Raw genomic sequence first — 19,802 nt, 5'->3', positions numbered from 1 at the left:
GGGAGGTCGCAGGGTAACCTCCACAGGATTCCCTCCCCCAGCATCTCACAATGCTCCTGGGGGTCCTCCTCAGACATCCCATAATGCCCTGGGATCCTGTTCCCACCCCCTTCCAGGTCCCCCAGCTTCCCAGGATGCCCTGGGGCCCTCCAGCTTCCCGCTTGCCCCTCCCCTCCCTCCCTCTCCCTCTCCCCCCTTGCCTCTCCTTCCTCCTTCCCCTCCCTCATCCCACAGTGCCCCTGGGGTCCTGCCCCCTCCCCCTTGCCCCCTCCCCCCTGCCCCACTCACTCCTAGGCTGAGCCAGATTCGGGTCCCAGGCCCTGCCGAGGCCTCCACCCAGCCGGGGCCCAGCTCAGGCTCCGCCCCCGGGGGGAGGAGCTGCAGGGACCCCGCCCTGGCCAGGGTCTGGAGGGAGGGGCCCAGAGCCGCCAGCCAATCGCTGTCCTCTGCCGGGCACTGCACAGCCACTGTGAGGGAGGGGGGAGACAAGATGGTGGCGCCTGGGGTGGGGCAGGGGGCTGGGCAGCCTCTGGCAGCCATCTTGGAAGCCCAAAGCATGCTGGGACCTGAAGCTCCTGGCAGCCATTTTGGCTGCCCCAAGGCACGCTGGGACACAGGGCCCCTGGCAGCCATCCTGACTACCCCAAGGCATGCTGGGACCCCCAGACCTCCACCCTCCCCACCCCCCTGGAAGCCATCTTGGCTGTCCCAAGGCATGCTGGGACCCCCAGATCTCTCCTCCCCCCCCCCCGGCAGCCATCTTGGCCTCTTCCCCCCTCACTCACAGGGTAGTCGAGCAGCTCCCAGCCTCAAGGTGTCCCTCAGGCCCCTGGCAGCCTTCACCACCTCCATCATGGCCTCCACCTGGGCCTCCACCTCAGGGCAGTGCCAATGAGCCTGGGGGGGAGGGGCAAAACCAAGAGGGGGTCAAGGGGTGGGGGCAGAGCCAAATCCCTTTTTGGGGTCCAGAGGAGTTTGGGAGGGGGCAAAGGGGAGAGGGGGAGGTTCCAAAGGGGTCTGGGGGCGGGAAGGGATTGGGGGAGGGGCAAAGGGGGTTGGGGGGAGGGGAGAGGAAAAGAGGGGGAAGTGGGGAGGGGGGAGGCACTCACCAGGCTCTGGGGGTCTGGGAAGGAGGCCAGGCAGATGGTGGGGGGGTCCTGGGGGGTCTTGGGGAGCCTCTGCCAGAGCTCTTCGGCCAGGAAGGGGCTGAAGGGGGCCAGGAGGCGAAGGCCGAGGTCAGAGCAGCTCAGCAGGGTGCTGAGGGTCTCATCAGCCACCTGGGGGTCCCTCAGGAGGCCTTTGGAGACCTCCTGGCAGGGGGGGAAGGAGAGGAAGGAGGAAGAGGAGGAAAAGAAGGCTCAAAGTTGGGTGAGAGAAGGCAAGGAGGGAATGGAGGCCAAGGGAACCTCCTTCAGGTCTTCCAAGGTGGCTCTGGAGGCCTCTTGGGAGCTCAACAGGATGGAGGCCAAGAGTGGAGGCCAAAGGAACCTCCTTGAGGTCATCCAGGTAGTTCAGGAGGTCTCCATCAATTCAAAAAGAGGTCCTCAAGGGTGTAGAGACCAAGAGTGGACCTCCATGGCCCTTTGGTGGCCTCCAGGAGGACCTCCATGACCCTTTGGTATCCTCCATGACCCTTTGGTAGCCTCCATGATCTTCTGGTGGCCTCCGACCCCTGGAGGTGGCTGGGACCCCCCCCCAACTGTGCCCCCCTGGCCCCCTGGCACCCACCAGGTAGACATCACAGAAGGTCCTGAGCCAGAAGTGGTGGACAGCAGCCAGGGCTGCATGGACCTCCAGGGCCTCCAGCCTCCTGTTGACCTCCCCCACGGCCTGCAGCAGCCTGCTCAGCACCCAGCGCGACAGGGGATGGCCAGGGAGCACCTGGGCAGGAGGAGGAGGAGGAGGTGGAGGAAGGCCCAAAGGGGTGGAGGAACTCCCTCCTGACCTCCCCAAGCCCTTTATGGAGACCAGGGAGGAGGAGGAGGAGGAGGAAGAAGGAGGAGGAAGGAGGAGGAGGAAGGAGGAGGAGGGGAAGGAGGAGGAGGAAGGAGGAGGAGGAAGGAAGAGGAGGAAGGAGAACAGTGGAAGGAAGAGGGAGAGGAAGAGACCACAGGGCTGGGACAAGGCTTGGGCAGGGCTGGGGGCGTGTCTGGGTGTGCCTGGGCGTGTCTGGGCAGTGCCCCTGACTCACCTGCAGGGGCTGGGTGTGGGGCTGGGGGCGTGGCTGCCGCTGCAGGGCAGTGCTGGGGGGCAGTGCTGGGGGCGTGTCTGGGGTGTGTCTAACCTGGGGGTGTGTCCAGGGGCGGGGCAGGCGGGGCAGAGCAGTGCTTGGGGGCGTGTCGGAGGCGTGTCTAGCCTGGGGGTGTGTCTGGGGTCGGGGCAGGCGGGGCAGAGCAGTGCTTGGGGGCGGTGCTGGCGGTGTGCCGGGGGCGTGTCTAACCTGGGGGTGTGTCCGGGGGCGGGGCAGGCGCTGCAGGGCCGCCAGGACGTAGCGCAGGCAGTTCCAGACCTTGTTGCAGAAGCGCCGGAAGCGCAGAGCCGCTGCCAGCTCCAGCTGCAGCTCCGCTCCTGCCGCAGCACACAGCACAGCGCCCTGAGGCGGCCACCCAGCACCCACCCAGCACGGCCCCCACCCACCCAGCCTGGCCCCCACAGCACAGCGCCCTGAGGCGGCCACCCAGCACCCACCCAGCACGGCCCCCACCCACCCAGCCTGGCCCCCACAGCACAGAGCCCTGAGGCGGCCACCCAGCACCCACCCAGCACGGCCCCCACCCACCCAGCCTGGCCACCATGGGCCTTGGCTGCCCCACACAACCCTTGGGTGGCCCCCAGCACCCTTGCTTGCCTCCCATGAGCCTTGGGTGGCCCCCAGGACATCCTCCCTGCCCCACCCGGTGGCCCACAGCCCCAAGGGGGTCCCTGGGGTCCTTTGCGGTCTCTGGGGCCACTGGGGGGCGCTGTGGCACTGCTGGGTGCTGCTGGGAGTGCTGTGGTGCCACTGGGGGTCTCTATGGGTCTCAGTGTGTCCCTGGGGAATACTGTGGTGCCGCTGGGGGGTGCTGAGGGGCACTGTGTGCTGCCAGGGGGCACTGGGGGGTGCTGTGGCACTGTGGGGGTCTCTGTGGGTTGCTGTGACACTGCTGGGGGCTGCTGTGGGTCCCTGGGGGCTGCTGTGGAGCTGCCAGGAGGGTGCTGCGGGGCTCTGGGGGTGGCTGCAGCACTGTTCGGTGCCGCTGGGGGGCGCTGCGGGGCTGCGCGGGACCCTGCAGTACCAGGGGGAGCCGCCGGGGGGAGCTGCGAGACTGTGAAAGGCCCTGCAGTACCGCTGGGTGCCACCGGGGGGCGCTGTGGGGCCCTGCAGTATTGCGGGAAGCTGCCAGTGGGTGCTGCGGGGCTGTGCGGGACTCTGCAGTACCGCGGGGAGCCACCAGGGGGCGCTGCGGGGCTGTGCAGGGCCCTGCAGTACCGCGGGGAGCGGCCGGGGGGCGCTGCGAGGCTGTGCAGGGCCCTGCAGTACCGCGGGGAGCCGCCGGGGGGCGCTGCGGGGCTGTGCGGAGCCCTGCAGTACCGCGGGGAGCGGCCGGGGGCGCTGCAAGGCTGTGCAGGGCCCTGCAGTACCGCGGGGAGCCGCCGGGGGCGCTGCGGGGCTGTGCGGAGCCCTGCAGTACCGCGGGGAGCCGCCGGGGGCGCTGCGGGGCTGTGCGGAGCCCTGCAGTACCGCGGGGAGCCGCCGGGGGGCGGTGCGAGGCTGTGCAGGGCCCTGCAGTACCGCGGGGAGCGGCCGGGGGGCCCTGCAAGGCTGTGCAGGGCCCTGCAGTACCGCGGGGAGCGGCCGGGGGGCCCTGCAAGGCTGTGCAGGGCCCTGCAGTACCGCGGGGAGCGGCCGGGGGGCCCTGCGAGGCTGTGCAGGGCCCTGCAGTACCGCGGGGAGCGGCCGGGGGCGCTGCGGGGCTGTGCGGAGCCCTGCAGTACCGCGGGGAGCGGCCGGGGGGCGCTGCGGGGCTGTGCAGGGCCCTGCAGTACCGCGGGGAGCCGCCGGGGGCGCTGCGGGGCTGTGCGGAGCCCTGCAGTACCGCGGGGAGCCGCCGGGGGGCGCTGCGCGGCACTCACCGTGGGCGTTGTGGGAGCAGAGGGCCAGGCGCAGGGAGTCTGAGCCCAGCTCCGGCAGCCCCTGGGGGAACTGCAGCCTCTGGGGGGCAAAGGGCAGGGCCTGAGCGGGGGGCAGCTCCCCCAGGGGCTCTGGGGGGGGGGAGGGAACAAGCAGAGGTTTGGGGGGGTCTGGAGGGGCTTTGGGGGGGTCTGGGGGTGTGGGGAGGGATCTGGGAGGGGCTTGGGGGGGACAGGGATACGTTTGGAGGGGCCTGGAGCGGCTTGGGGGTCGGGGGGGGATAGGGATAGGTTTGGGGGGGGTGGGTAGGGGTTTGGGGGGGCCTGGAGGGCCAGGGAGAGGTTTTGGGGGGGGCTGGGGGGGGCTAGAAAGAGGTTGGGGAGACAGGAACAGAAAGGGGGGGGCAGGGAGGGGGCTGGGGGGTGAGGGTGGATTTGGGGGGGCTGGGGGGGTGAGGGTGGATTTGGGGGGGCTGGGGGGGTGAGGGTGGATTGAGGGGGGGCTGGGGGGGTGAGGGTGGATTTGGGGGGGCTGGGGGGGTCCCACCTGAGCCTCTTTGGCCTCCTGCAGCAGCCTGGGGTCCAGAATCCTCTCCTGGAGCTTCTGCTGCAGGTCCTGGGGGAGGGAGAGGAAACTCGGGGGGGGCAGAGGGGGATTTAGGGGGTCTGGGGGGGGGGTCCTGAGGGGGTGTTTTGGGGGGGCTAAGGGGTTTGGGGGGGCTTTAGGGGAGACTCAATGGGGTGGGGAAATGTGGGGGGGGTCCTCTGGGGGGATGTCTAGGTTTGGGGGGGCTATTGGGAGGGTTTCAGGTTTGGGGGGGCCTCCCTGGGGGGCTCCAGGGGGGCTGTGGCTTTTGGGGGGGGGTCTGAGGTTCTGGGGGGGGTGTCTGAGGCTCTTGGGGGGGCCACAGCTTCTTAGGAGAGTCTCAGGTTTTGGGGGGGGTCTCAGGCTGGGGGGGTCTCAGGCTGGGGGGGGGTCTCAGGCTCTGGGGGGGGTCTCAGGCTGGGGGGGTCTCAGGCTGGGGGGGGGGTCTCAGGCTCGGGGGGGGGTCTCAGGCTCGGGGGGGTACCTGGAGGGGGGCTCCCCAGATGAGGTCCATTGATGGGGGGTCTCAGGCTGGGGGGGGGGTCTCAGGCTCGGGGGGGGTCTCAGGCTCGGGGGGGGTCTCAGGCTCTGGGGGGGGGTCTCAGGCTGGGGGGGTACCTGGAGGGGGGCTCCCCGGATGAGGTCCATTGATGGGGGGTCTCAGGCTGGGGGGGTCTCAGGCTCTGGGGGGGGTCTCAGGCTGGAGGGGGGGTCTCAGGCTGGGGGGGGTCTCAGGCTCTGGGGGGGGTCTCAGGCTGGGGGGGGGGTCTCAGGCTCTGGGGGGGGGTCTCAGGCTCTGGGGGGGGTCTCAGGCTGGGGGGGGGGTCTCAGGCTGGGGGGGGGTCTCAGGCTGGGGGGGTACCTGGAGGGGGGCTCCCCGGATGAGGTCCATTGATGGGGGGTCTCAGGCTGGGGGGGGTCTCAGGCTGGGGGGGGTCTCAGGCTGGGGGGGGGTCTCAGGCTGGGGGGGGGGTCTCAGGCTCTGGGGGGGGTCTCAGGATGGGGGGGGGTCTCAGGCTCTGGGGGGGGTCTCAGGCTCTGGGGGGGGTCTCAGGATGGGGGGGGGTCTCAGGCTGGGGGGGGGGTCTCAGGCTCTGGGGGGGGTCTCAGGCTCTGGGGGGGGGGTCTCAGGCTCTGGGGGGGGGTCTCAGGCTGGGGGGGGGGTCTCAGGCTCTGGGGGGGGTCTCAGGCTCTGGGGGGGTCTCAGGCTGGGGGGGGGGTCTCAGGCTGGGGGGGGGGTCTCAGGCTGGGGGGGGGGTCTCAGGCTCTGGGGGGGTCTCAGGCTGGGGGGGTACCTGGAGGGGGGCTCCCCGGATGAGGTCCATTGATGGGGGGTCTCAGGCTGGGGGGGGTCTCAGGCTCTGGGGGGGGTCTCAGGCTGGAGGGGGGGTCTCAGGCTCTGGGGGGGTCTCAGGCTGGGGGGGGGGTCTCAGGCTCTGGGGGGGTCTCAGGCTGGGGGGGTACCTGGAGGGGGGCTCCCCGGATGAGGTCCATTGAGGGGGGGTCTCAGGCTCTGGGGGGGGGTCTCAGGCTGGGGGGGGGGTCTCAGGCTCTGGGGGGGTCTCAGGCTGGGGGGGTACCTGGAGGGGGGCTCCCCGGATGAGGTCCAGGGGGTCCAGGCTGTTCCCCAGGGATTTGCTCATCTTGCGCCCCTGGGGGTCCCGCAGCAGAGAGTGCAGCAGCACCTGGGGGGCACAGGGCAGACCCCGGGGAGGGGTCCCGAGGGCATTGGGGACCACCCCTGGGGACGTTGGGGACCCCAAAGGAGATGTGGGGGACCCCCCTAGGGACACTTGGGACCCCCCCTGGGGACCCTTGGGGACATTGGGACCCCCCCGGGGGACAACTGAAGACCCCTCTGGGGACATTGGGGACAGTAGGGATCCCCCTGGGTATGTTGGGGACCCCCTGGGGGACGTTGGGGAGCAGCCAGGGGACATTGGGGACCCCCCTGGGGGACACTGGGGACCCCCAAGGGTGGCCCCAAAAGACCCTGAGGAGCCCCAAGAGGCAGCAAGCAGCCAGGAAAGACCAAAGGGTGCTGGGGAGGGGGCAGGAGCCAGGGGGCTTGGGGAGCCCTGGGGACCCTTGGGGAGCCCTGGGGAGCTCGGGGGGGCCCTGGGGGGGCCCGGGGGGCTGAGGGGGGCCCGGGGGGGCCCGGGGGGGCCCGGGGTACCTGGGTGAAGGGCAGCTGCCCGGTGAGCTCCTGGGCCAGCATCACCATCCTGGCCACCCAGAAGAAGAGCAGGTCGCTGCCCGTCCCCAGCAGCCGCGTGGGGTAGAAGCGCTGCAGGTCCGGGGTCTGGGGGCACACAGGCACGCTGGGCACCCCCGGGACACCTGGGGACCCCAGGGCACCCCTGGGGACACCTGGGCACCCCTGGGGACACCTGGGGACACCTGGGCATCCCTGGGGACACCTGGGGACACCTGGGCACCCCTGGGGACACCTGGGGACACCTGGGGACACCTGGGCATCCCTGGGCACCCCTGGAGACACCTGGGGACACCTGGGCACCCCCGGGACACCTGGGGACCCCAGGGCACCCCTGGGACACCTGGGCACCCCTGGGGACACCTGGGGACACCTGGGGACACCTGGGCACCCCTGGGGACACCTGGGGACACCTGGGGACACCTGGGCACCCTCGGGGGACACCTGGGGACACCTGGGGACACCTGGGGACACCTGGGCACCCTCGGGGGACACCTGGGGACACCTGGGGACACCTGGGCACCCTCGGGGGACACCTGGGGACACCTGGGCACCCCTGGGGACACCTGGGCATCCCTGGGCACCCCTGGAGACACCTGGCCATCCCTGGGGACACCTGGGCACCCCCGGGACACCTGGGGACACCTGGGGACACCTGGGGACACCTGGGCACCCTCGGGGGACACCTGGGCACCCCTGGGGACACCTGGGCACCCTCGGGGGACACCTGGGCACACCTGGGGACACCTGGGGACACCTGGGCACACCTGGGGACACCTGGGGACACCTGGGGACACCTGGGCACCCTCGGGGGACACCTGGGCACACCTGGGGACACCTGGGGACACCTGGGCACCCCTGGGGACACCTGGGGACCCTCGGGGGACACCTGGGCACCCCCGGGACACCTGGGGACACCTGGGCACCCCTGGGGACACCTGGGGACACCTGGGCACCCTCGGGGGACACTTGGGCATCCCCCCCGGGGAGGTTGGGGAGCCCTAAGGGGACACTGGGGACACTTGGGGAACCCCTTAGGGACACTGTGGCCCCCCTTGGGGCCATCTGGGACATTGGGGTCCCCCTTGGGGACACTGGGGACCCCATTGGGGATCCCCCTGGGGCCATCTGGGACATTGGGGTCCCCCTTGGGGACACTGGGGACCCCATTGGGGATCCCCCTGGGGCCATCTGGGACATTGGGGTCCCCCTTGGGGACACTGGGGACCCCATTGGGGATCCCCCTGGGGCCATCTGGGACACTTGGGGACCCCCTTGGGAGGGGTTCCCCCAGGGAGGCATCAAAGGAGACCCCAAAAGAGGCTAAGATCCAAGGAGGGGGGAAAGAGGGTTGGGGACACCAGGGGACCCCCTAAGTGACAGAGGGGACCCTTGGGGACATGGGGGACCCCCTCTAGGGACATTGGGAACCCCCTGGGCCCCCCCAAACTCACCTGCTGAGGCCACCCCAGGGAGGCAAAGGGGAAGAGGGAGGAGGAGAACCAAGTGTCCAACACGTCCGGGTCTGGGGGGGCACAGGAAATGGGGGGTCCAGGGGGGTCCCCCAGAAGGTTTTGGGGTTCAGAGGGAGGGGAGAGGCAGAAGGGAGTCCCCAGAAGGGTTTAGAGGGGATTGGGGTCTAGGGGTACCCCAAAAAGGGGACCCCAAGTGGGGAGGGAGATTTGGACTGAAGAAAGGGAGAGAGGGGGGGAGGGAGAGAGGGGGGGGAGGGGGGGAGAGAGGGGGAGGGGAGAGAGGAGGGGGAGGGGGGGAGGGGGGGGAGGGGAGAGAGGGGGGGAGGGAGAGAGGGGGGGAGGGAGAGAGGGGGAGGGGAGAGAGGGGGGAGGGAGAGAGGGGGGGAGGGAGAGAGGGGGGGAGGGAGAGAGGGGGGGAGGGAGAGAGGGGGGGGAGGGAGAGAGGGGGGGAGGGAGAGAGGGGGGGAGGGGGGGAGAGAGGGGGAGGGGAGAGAGGGGGGAGGGAGAGAGGGGGGGAGGGAGAGAGGGGGGGAGGGAGGGGGGGGGGGGGAGGGAGAGAGGGGGGGAGGGGGGGGGAGGGGAGAGAGGGGGGAGAGGAGAGAGGGGGAGAGGGGAGGGGAGAGAGGGGGAGAGGGGCGGGGAGAGAGGGGGGAGAGGAGAGAGGGGGAGAGGGGGGAGGGGAGAGAGGGGGGAGGGGAGAGAGGGGGGAAGGGAGAGAGGGGGGAAGGGAGAGAGGGGGAAGGGAGAGAGGGGGAAGGGAGAGAGGGAGAAGGGAGAGAGGGAGAAGGGAGGAAGAGGGGGAAGGGAGAGAGGGGGAAGGGAGAGAGGGGGGAGGGGAGAGAGGGGGGAGGGGAGAGAGGAGTCCCCAGATTGGAGCTGGGGGGAGGGGCTGGGGTCTTCGGGGGCTCAGGGGGGACCCCGAGAGGGGATCCCAGAAGGCCACAGGAGGAGGAGGAGGCCGGGGGGGTTCAGGGGGGCCGGGGGGGGCCGGGGTCTCTCCTGGGGTCCCCCCCAGCCTCACCTTGCAGCAGCTGCACCTCCTCGGGGGGGCAGCCCAGGAGCTGAGCCCCCCGGGCCCGAGCCTCGGCCTCGCTGCGCTCCACCACCCACAGCCCCCCCCGCGGGGACCCCCCCTCCGCGGGGGGCCGGGGGGGAGGGCTCAGGGGGACCCCCTGCAGTGTGGGGGACCCCCCCTGGGCCGGAGCTGCGGGGACCCCCACCCAATAGGCAGGGATCTGGTGGCCCCACCACAGCTGCCTGGACAGGCACCAGTCCCTGGGGGGGGAGAGGAATTAAGGCCCCCCCAAGGTTTTGGGGTCCCCCCCGACTCCTGGGACCCCCCCATGATTCTGGGACCCCCAAATGCCTAGCCCCCCCAATTTCCGCCCCCCCCAGACTCTTGGGACCCCACATTTCTGGGACCCCTTGAATTTCCTGGACCCCCCCAAAACCCAGGACCCCCCTCCCAGATTCCTTCTCCCACCCCCCAGGTTCCTGGGACCCCCAAATCCCTTGGACCCCCCCCCCCAGTTTAGGGTCCCCTTGAACTCCCAGGACCCCCCAAATTGTGGGGTCCCCCCGACTCCTGGGACCCCTCCCCCAAGTTCCTGCCCCCCCAAGTCCTTAAGACCCCCCAAAACTTTAGGCTCCCCCAGGCTCTCAGGAGCCCCTAAGTTTCCCTGACCCCCCCCAACATTTTGCACCCCCCCAACTCCTAGCCCCCCCCCCCAGGACTCTGACATCCCCAAATCCCTAGCAGCCCCCCCCAAATTTTGGGGTTCCATCCAGACCCTTGGGACCCCCTCCCCAAATTCCTGGGATCCCTCCAACATCTGGGGACCCCCCTGGGACCCTCAGGGCCCCCCCAAACCCTTCCCTCCCCCAATATCCTCCCCACACCTCCAGACCTTCCCTGTACTCCTGGCCCCCCCTCCCCCCCCCAACTCCTGGGGTCTCCTCCCCAAATCCAAGCCCCCAACTCTGGGGGACCCCTCCCAGCTTTTGGGGACCCCTCCCCTACGTTTGGGGTCCCCCCCAGCCCCCCTCACCCCATGTTCTCCATCCAGCTCCTCCAACTCTTCTCATGGAACTTTGGCACCAGCTGCAGCCTGCCCGAGGCCACTGCCTGCGGGGTGGCCACAGGAAAGCTCCCTAGGGGTCCCCAAGGTGCCCCCAAAGTGCCCCCAGGGTGTCCCCAAGGTGCCCCCAGGGTGTCCCCAGGGTGCCCCCAGGGTGTCCCCAGGGTGTCCCCAGGGTGCCCCCAAGGTGTCCCCAGGGTGTCCCCAGGGTGTCCCCAGGGCATCCCCAAACTGCCCCCAGGGCGTCCCCAAACTGCCCCCAGGGTGTCCCCAAGGTATCCCCAGGGTGTCCCCAATGTGTCCCCAGGGTGTCCCCAGGGTGTCCCCAGGGTGCCCCCAAGGTGTCCCCAATGTGTCCCCAGGGTGTCCCCAGGGTGTCCCCAGGGTGTCCCCAAGGTGTCCCCAGGGTGTCCCCAAAGTGCCCCCAGGGTGTCCCAAGGGCATCCCCAAACTGCCCCCAGGGTGTCCCCAAGGTGTCCCCAGGGTGTCCCCAAAGTGTCCCCAGGGTGTCCCCAAGGTGCCCCCAGGGTGTCCCCAAGGTGTCCCCAAGGTGTCCCCAAGGTGCCCCCAGGGTGTCCCCAAAGTGCCCCCAGGGTGTCCCCAAGGCCCCAAATTGTCCCCAAAGTGCCCCCAGGGTGTCCCCAAACTGCCCCCAGGGTGTCCCCAAAGTGTCCCCAGAGTGTCCCCAGGGGTCCCCAAACTGCCCCCAGGGTGTCCCCAAAGTGTCCCCAAACTGCCCCCAGGGTGTCCCCAAGGTGCCCCCAGGGTGTCCCCAAACTGCCCCCAGGGTGTCCCCAGGGTGTCCCCAGAGCCCCCATGGCCCCAGGGTGTCCCCAGTGTCTCCCCCAGGTCCCCAGGCTGTCCCCTCCGTGACCTGCTGTGCCCTGCGGGCCATGCCCTGGCAGCTCAGGAACCACTGCTCCTTCAGCAGCTGCTCGATGACGTCCCCGGAGCGGCTGGGGAGGGCACGGGGAGGGGACCCTGAGCGGCCCTGCGGGGTCCCTGAGCGGCCCCGGGGGGGCGGGGGGGGAGGGGGAGAGGCAAACCTGCAGAGGGGCAGAGCCATGGCGTGGTCCTGGCAGCCCCGCAGCAGCCCCAGCTCGGCCAAGGCTGCCAGCAGCTGCTCCCGGGCCGCGAAGCGCTGCACCCCCTGGGGACACACAGGGCACAGGATGGGCACAGGCAGGGCACAGGATGGGGACACACAGGGCACAGGATGGGCACAGGATGGGGACAGGATGGGGACAGGATGGGCACAGGATGGGCACAGGATGGGCACAGGATGGGCACAGGATGGGCACAGGATGGGGACACACAGGGCACAGGATGGGCACAGGATGGGGACAGGCAGGGCACAGGATGGGCACAGGATGGGGACACACAGGGCACAGGATGGGCACAGGATGGGCACAGGCAGGGCACAGGATGGGGACAGGATGGGGACACACAGGGCACAGGATGGGCACAGGATGGGCACAGGATGGGCACAGGATGGGGACACACAGGGCACAGGATGGGCACAGGATGGGGACACACAGGGCACAGGATGGGCACAGGATGGGGACAGGCAGGGCACAGGATGGGCACAGGATGGGCACACACAGGGCACAGGATGGGCACAGGATGGGCACACACAGGGCACAGGATGGGCACAGGATGGGCACAGGATGGGCACAGGATGGGGACACACAGGGCACAGGATGGGCACAGGATGGGGACAGGCAGGGCACAGGATGGGCACAGGATGGGGACACACAGGGCACAGGATGGGCACAGGATGGGCACAGGCAGGGCACAGGATGGGGACAGGATGGGGACAGGATGGGGACACACAGGGCACAGGATGGGCACAGGATGGGGACACACAGGGCACAGGATGGGCACAGGATGGGCACAGGATGGGCACAGGATGGGCATAGGATGGGCACAGGATGGGCACAGGATGGGCACAGGATGGGCACAGAATGGGCACAGGATGGGCACAGGATGGGCATAGGATGGGCACAGGATGGGCACAGGATGGGCACAGGATGGGCACAGGATGGGGACACACGAGGGACACATAAGGGACAGACTGAGGACAGGGAGTGGCAAGAAAGACACACCCACCCCCCCTCACACACACACCCCGGCGCCCCCTGGTGGCCGTGGCCGGGCAGTACCTGGAGCCAGCCCCCCCCCCGGGGGCTGCACGGTGCCATCCTCCCCAATGACGCTGAGCAGGGGCAGGCCATGGGCCAGGGCCAGGGCCAGGTCCAGGCGGCTGTGCCCTGGGGTCACCTTCACTGCTCCTGGGGGGGCAGCCGAGGGCATGGGGGGGGCACTGCCACTGCTGCCCCCCTGCCACTGCCACCCCCTGACAGCCTGAGCCCTGCCCCTGTCACCCCCCTGCCACCCCCTGTCACCAAGTGCCACCCCCAGGGCCACCTCTCACCCCTTCCCACTGCCACCTCCTGTCACCCCCTGCCACCTTAACCCCTGCCACCCTCTGTCACCAAGGGCCACCCCTAGAACCACCTCTTGGCACCCCCAGGGCCACCCCTGCCCATCTCTGCCACCCCCAGGGCCACCCCTGCCCATCTCTGCCACCCAGTGCCCCAGTCCCCCCCCGGCCACTCCCAGTTCCCCCCAGGCTGCTCCCAGTACCCGCCCAGTGCCCCCAGTGCCCCGGGGGCTGTACCGGTGCCCAGCTGGGGCTGGACGCTGCGGTCGCAGACGATGGGCAGCAGGCGGTTGGTGAAAGGCTGCCGCAGGAAGCGGCCATGGAGGTGCTGCGGGGGGCGGAGCCGCGTCAGGACACGCCCCCTCCCCGGCTCGACCACGCCCCCTTCCCAGAGCCCCTCCCCTTTTTCCTTTTATGGCTCCCAGGTGTACAACCTCCGCAGGCAATGGCTGCAGGAGCTCCTTCCTGGCGACCCCTGCCCCGCCCACGTTGGCCACGCCCCCCTCGTTGGCCACACCCATCTCGAAGCCCTACCGGGGGGGGGTACAAAGCCCCTCCCTCCTTTTCCTTATGTGGAGGCAAGACAGAACCTGCACCGGGCAGCGCTGCAGGAAGTTCTTCAGGGCAAGCCACCCCCGCCCCCATTGACCACGCCCCACCGCTACAGGCTCCACCCCCTCCCCGGAAAAGCCCCGCCCCCTGGCATGTAAGAGCCACACCCATTGTCCTTTTACGGAAGCAGTCAAGCAAGGAGCTAAAGGGGGAGCTCAAAGGCAATGCTGCAAAGCTCACAAGCCCCACCCCTTTCAGAAGCCATGCCCTTCATTGGCAATGCCCCACCCAGCCTACCCCACTCCCTAACCCTGCCCCTCCCTTAACCCCCACCCCTTTTACAGCCTCACTCAGCCTAGGCCCCACCCCCTTCCCCCAGCCCTGCACACTGCAATCTCTTCCCCTCCATATGCTCCGCCCTCTCAAAGCCTCGCCTACCACAAGCCCCACCCCTTCCCAAACCACGCCCCATTCCAGACCACACAGACCACACCCAGTTGCCAAGCCACACCCCTTTCATTAAGCCCCACCCAACCTCTTTTAAGCCACACCCCCCTCAGATCACACCCTTCCCAGACCACACCCACTCAAACCACACCCTACTTCACAAGCCACGCCCCCTTTGTTAAGCCCCACCCACTGTAAACCCCACACCTTCCTCAGGCCCCATCCCTTCCCAAGCCACACCCTTACCCAGACCACATCCAGCCAGGTCACTCCCTCTTTCCCCTAGCCACGCCCCCTTCATTAAGCCCCACCCTACCATACCCCACCCACCCCAAGCCCCACCCGTTCCTTAGCACTCACCTTGTCTCATGCCACACCCCTTTGACCAAGCCACACTCCCTTCATCAAGCCCCACTCATCCCAACCCCCACTCCTCCCTAGCTGCCCACCCTAGCCCCAAGCCCCACCCCTCCCTTGGGCCCCCTTCTCAAGCCACTCCCCTTCCCAGGCCACCCCTCCCCCCAAGCCACACCCCTTTCCCAAGCCACGGCCCACACATCCCAAACCCCACAGCTCCCTCAGGCACCACCCCTTCACAAGCCACACCCTTTTTCATGCCCCACCCACTCTGGCCACACCCTCTTTTCACCCTTCATTAAGCCCCATCCCTCCCTGAGGCCCCACCCCTTCCCTAAGTCCCTCCCTTAATCCCTGCCCTGAGTGGCTCCACACCCCTCTTAGGCCCCGCCCCCCTTAGGCCCCGCCCCTCACCGTGTACCGAGGGTCCTCAGGGTGCACAGCCACAGCCACATCCCCCAGCAGTGTCTCAGGCCGGGTGGTGGCCACAGGGAGCTCCAGGCCTGGGGAGAGTGAGGGGACACTGAGGGGAGAGGGAGGGGACACTGAGGGGAGAGGGAGGGGAGAGGGAGGGGACACTGAGGGGAGAGGGAGGGGAGAGGGAGGGGACACTGAGGGGAGAGGGAGGGGAGAGGGAGGGGAGAGGGAGGGGAGAGGGAAGGGACACTGAGGGGAGAGGGAGGGGAGAGGGAAGGGAGAGGGAGGGGAGAGGGAAGGGACACTGAGGGGAGAGGGAGGGGAGAGGGAAGGGACACTGAGGGGAGAGGGAGGGGAGAGGGAGGGGAGAGGGAAGGGACACTGAGGGGAGAGGGAGGGGAGAGGGAGGGGAGAGGGAAGGGACACTGAGGGGAGAGGGAGGGGAGAGGGAAGGGACACTGAGGGGAGAGGGAGGGGAGAGGGAAGGGAGAGGGAGGGGAGAGGGAGGGGAGAGGGAGGGGAGAGGGAAGGGAGAGGGAAGGGACACTGAGGGGAGAGGGAGGGGAGAGGGAAGGGAGAGGGAAGGGACACTGAGGGGAGAGGGAGGGGATGGGGAAGGGGGGAGGGGGGGGGATGTCTGGGGGTGTCCCCAGGCCGCTCACCGTCGTCACCCTCCACAGGGTAGGCGAAGGTGAAGAGGAGGCCGAAGGTGACAGGCTGGGGACAGCCAGGGACGCGCAGCCGCGTGGGGCCCGGCAGCGACAGCGACTCCACCTGGCGGCCAGGGGCACAGCACAGCTGGGCACAGCTGGGGGCACCCCACAGCCACACCCAGCCCCGCTTGGGCACACGCTGGGGACCCTTCAGGGACACCTCGAGGCCACCTTGCAGATGCTTTGGGGCCCCCTTGGGGCTACTTCAAGGACACCTTGGGGCCACTTTGGGGACACTCTAGGGACACCTTGAGGACACTCTGGGGACACTTCAAGGCCACCCTGGAGCACTTTGGAGACCCTTGGAGCTACTTTAAGGACAGCTTGGGGGCAATTTGGGGACACTCTGAAGATACTTTAGGGACACCTCAAGGCTACCTTGGGGCCACTTTGGGGACACCTTGGGGATACTTTAAGGCTACTTTGAGGGCACCTTGGGCACACTCTGAGGACACTTTGGAACCACCATGGGGCCACTTTGGGGCCACTTTGTGGACACCTTGGGGATACTTTAGGGCCACCTTGAGGCCACCTTGGAGATGCTATGAGCATACTTTGGGGCCACTTTGAGAGCAGCTTGGGGACAACCCGGGGCCACCTTGGGCACACTCTGAGAACATTTTAGGACCACCTTGGGGACACTTTAGGGACAGTTTAAGACCACCTTGGGGCTGCCTTGGAGATATTATGGAACCACTTTGTGGACACTTTGGGGATACTTTAGGGCCACCTTGATACCACCTTGGAGATGCTTTGGGCATACTTTGGGGCCACCTTGAGGATACTTTGGGGGCCACTTTTGAGGGCAGCTTGGGGACAACCTGGGGCCACCTTGGGCACACTCTGAGGACACTTTGGGGACAGTTTAAGGCCACCTTGGAGATATTTTGGGACCACTTTGTGGACACCTTGGGGACACTTTGGGGCCACCTTGAGGCCACCTTGGAGATGCTTTGGGCATACTTTGGGGCCACCTTGGGGATACTTTGGGGGCCCCTTGGGGCCACTTTGAAGGCAGCTTGGGGACAATCTGGGGCCACCTTGGGCACACTCTGAAGACACTTTGGGACTACCTTGGGGACACTTTAGGGGCAGTTTAAGGCCACCTTGGGGTCACGATGGAGACACTTTGGGGCCACTTTGTGGACACCTTGGGACCACCTTGAAGCCACCTTGGAGATGCTTTGGGGCCTCTTTGGGGCCACCTTTGGGGGCTCCTTGGGGCCACTTTGAGAGCAGCTTGGGGACAACCTGGGGCCACTTTGGGGCCACCGTAGGGACCCTTTAGGGACCCTCTAACGCCGCCTTGGCGATGCCCCCTTGGGGGCAGCGCGTCACCTCGATGTCGGCCACGGCGGAGCGCAGGGCGCAGGACCAGCTGACCAGGCGCTGCTGGCGCCGGATCAGCCCTGCCCGGTGCAGCCTGACGAAGGCCTCGGTCACCGCCCGCGAGAAGCCCTGCAGGGGACGCCAGGGGTCAGCAGGGGGCAGCACAGGGCACTCAGGGGACACTAAGGGGACAGTTGAAGGCCCCTGGGGGCAACTAGGGACACTCGGGGGGCACTAGGGGGCAAGAGTAGGCAGCAAGGGACACTCAGAAGGCACTCAGGGATCAACAGGGGGCAGCAGGAGGCACCCAGGGGGCAGCAGGAGGCACCCAGGGACATTCAGGGGGCAGCAGGGGACACTCAAGGGACAGTTTGGGGCACTCAGGAGGACTCGGGGGACACCAGGGGGCACTAAGAGGACATTCAGGGAACCTCTGGTGACAGTGGAAGACCCCTGGGGACAGCCAGGGACACTCAGGGGGCAGCAGAATGCACCAGGGACACTCAGGGGGCAGCAAAGGACGCTAAGGGGACCCTTACATGGCACCAGGGGACACCAGGGGGCAGAAGAAGGCAGCAGGGGACACTCATGAGACACTCAGGGGACACCAGGGGACACTCAGGGGGCAGCAAGGGGCAGTAGGGGGCACTCAGGGGACAACCAGGGGGTACCAGGGGACACTTAGGGGGCAGCAAAGGACACTAAGGGGACCCTTGAAAGGCACCAGGGGTCAACAGGGGGCAGGAGAAGGCATCAGGGGACACTCATGAGACACTTGGGGGCACCAGGGGACAGTCAGGAGACAGTCAGGGGGCACTGAACAGGCACCAAGGGACACTCAGGGGGATCTCTGGGGACAGTTTGGGACCCCTGGGGGCAGTTGAAGCTGCCTGGAGGACCCTTGGGGACAGCCGGAGACCCAGAGGACAAAGGAAAGAGGACCCAGAGGGGACAGCAAAGGAAGAGAAGCCCCAGAGGTGCCACCTCAGTGCCACTCAGGGGGCAGGCTGAGGCCTGGCCAAGGGGAGGGGACCTTGGGGCCCCCTGGGGGCAGCTCACAGGGTCCATGGTGAAGCTCAGGCGGCTCCAGTCCAGCGACGCCCCCAGGGCCCTCAGCTGCCCCAGGATCTGCTCCCCGTGCCTGGGGGGAGGGAACAACAGCCATGGGGGTGGCACCTCGGGGGGGGACGTCACCACCCCCCCTGGGTGTCCCCAGGGTGTCCCCAGGGTGTCCCCAGGGGCTCTCTCACCTCTCCTTCCAAGCCCAGACCTCCTGCAGGAACTGAGGGCGGCTCAGGTCCTGGCGCCGCAGCCCTCGGCGCTGCCACAGCCAGCGCTCCACCACCGCCTGGGGGCGGCAGGGACAGGGCTGGGGCAGGGCTGGGGGCGGCAGGGACAGGGCTGGGGGCGGCAGGGACAGGGCTGGGGGCGGCAGGGGACAGGGCTGGGGGCGGCAGGGGACAGGGCTGGGGCAGGGCTGGGGCAGGGCTGGGGACAGGGCTGGGGACAGGGCTGGGGACAGGGCTGGGGGCGGCAGGGGACAGGGCTGGGGCAGGGCTGGGGGCGGCAGGGGACAGGGCTGGGGCGGCAGGGGACAGGGCTGGGGCAGGGCTGGGGACAGGGCTGGGGACAGGGCTGGGGACAGGGCGGGGGACAGGGCGGGGGACAGGGCGGGGGGCGGCAGGGGACAGGGCTGGGGACAGCGCTGGGGACAGCGCTGGGGGCGGCAGGGGACAGGGCTGGGGGCGGCAGGGGACAGGGCTGGGGCAGGGCTGGGGACAGGGCTGGGGACAGGGCTGGGGACAGGGCTGGGGACAGGGCTGGGGGCAGGGCTGGGGGCAGGGCTGGGGCAGGGCTGGGGACAGGGCTGGGGACAGGGCTGGGGCAGGGCTGGGGCAGGGCTGGGGACAGGGCTGGGGACAGGGCTGGGGCAGGGCTGGGGACAGGGCTGGGGACAGGGCTGGGGACAGGGCTGGGGACAGGGCTGGGGACAGGGCTGGGGACAGGGCTGGGGACAGGGCTGGGGGCGGCTGGGGACAGGGCTGGGACAGGGCTGGGGACAGGGCTGGGACAGGGCTGGGGGCAGGGCTGGGGACAGGGCTGGGGACAGGGCTGGGGGCAGGGCTGGGGGCAGGGCTGGGGGCAGGGCTGGGGACAGGGCTGGGGACAGGGCTGGGGCAGGCTGTGCCCAGCAGGGTGCCCTGGGGGCAGGCTGGGGCAGGCTGTGCCCAGCAGGGTGCCCTGGGGGCAGGCTGGGGGCAGGCTGGGTCAGGCTGTGCCCAGCAGGGTGCCCTGGGGGCAGGCTGGGGGCAGGCTGGGGGCAGGCTGTGCCCAGCAGGGTGCCCTGGGGGCAGGCTGGGGGCAGGCTGGGTCAGGCTGTGCCCAGCAGGGTGCCCTGGGGGCAGGGCTCACCTGTGTGGCGATGCCAGCGTGGTCGGTGCCTGGCAGCCACAGCACCTCCCAGCCCTGCATGCGCCGCCTGCAGGGGGCGACACCCGTGGGCTGAGCCCCCCCCCCGAGCCCAGGCTGGGCACAGCCCCACCCCTGCACCCCCCCAAACGGCCCCAGGGGCTCCCCCCCCCGCAAAGGCCTCCTCCCAGGGCCCCCCAACCCCTCCCCCAGGAGCACCCAGCCCCCCCCCCAGCTCCATGCCCAGGACCCTCTCGCTCCCAACCCCCCCCCAGGGACCCCAACCCCTCCCAGTCCCCCTCCAGACCCCCCCAGCTCCAACCCTCCTGCCCAGGACCCCCTCAGAACCCCCCCAGCCCACAGCATCCCCCAGCTCTAACCCCCCCCCCAGGGACCCCCAACCACCCCCTTGCCCCCCATCGCCCCCTCCCCCTCCCCCCTTTTTTTTGCCCCTCCCCCCACCAGCGCACGAGGACGTCCTGCAGCGCCACCGTGAGGCCGTGGCCCAGGTGCAGGCTGCCGGTGACGTTGGGGGGGGGGGCAGCACCATGCTCAGCACCCTGCCCCCCCCCGAGCCCTGCAACACACAGGGGGAGGGAGGGCTCAGGGCTCAGCCCCTCTGCGACCCTCCCCCTGAGGGAGCCCCCCTGAGACCCCCCAATGGAGCCCTC

General features: G+C 69.2%; 1 protein-coding gene across 1 annotated transcript; it reads right to left on the bottom strand.

Moving 5' to 3' along the window:
• Positions 1-777: 777 nt before the first annotated feature.
• VARS2 (valyl-tRNA synthetase 2, mitochondrial) lies at positions 778-19,703 on the bottom strand (the record flags this gene model as incomplete). Its single annotated transcript, XM_054177233.1, is given in 24 exon segments — positions 778-897; positions 1,110-1,310; positions 1,729-1,881; positions 2,441-2,568; positions 4,114-4,192; positions 4,658-4,726; positions 6,277-6,381; positions 6,873-6,998; positions 8,366-8,436; positions 9,408-9,519; positions 9,601-9,661; positions 10,435-10,511; positions 11,339-11,420; positions 11,511-11,614; positions 12,627-12,653; positions 12,655-12,755; positions 13,145-13,235; positions 14,678-14,766; positions 15,343-15,454; positions 16,732-16,851; positions 17,782-17,863; positions 17,973-18,070; positions 19,135-19,201; positions 19,594-19,703. Coding segments are annotated over 24 exon segments (2,385 nt in total), but the record flags the coding sequence as incomplete, so codon positions are not given.
• Between the last annotated feature and the right edge of the window lie 99 nt (positions 19,704-19,802).

The sequence above is a fragment of the Dryobates pubescens genome, chromosome 39, assembly GCF_014839835.1.
Source record: "Dryobates pubescens isolate bDryPub1 chromosome 39, bDryPub1.pri, whole genome shotgun sequence".
In the NCBI taxonomy this organism is placed as follows: Eukaryota; Metazoa; Chordata; class Aves; order Piciformes; family Picidae; genus Dryobates; species Dryobates pubescens.
The sequence above is the reverse complement of the archived record's forward strand: the minus strand, read 5'-3'. Positions and strand labels throughout refer to the sequence as shown.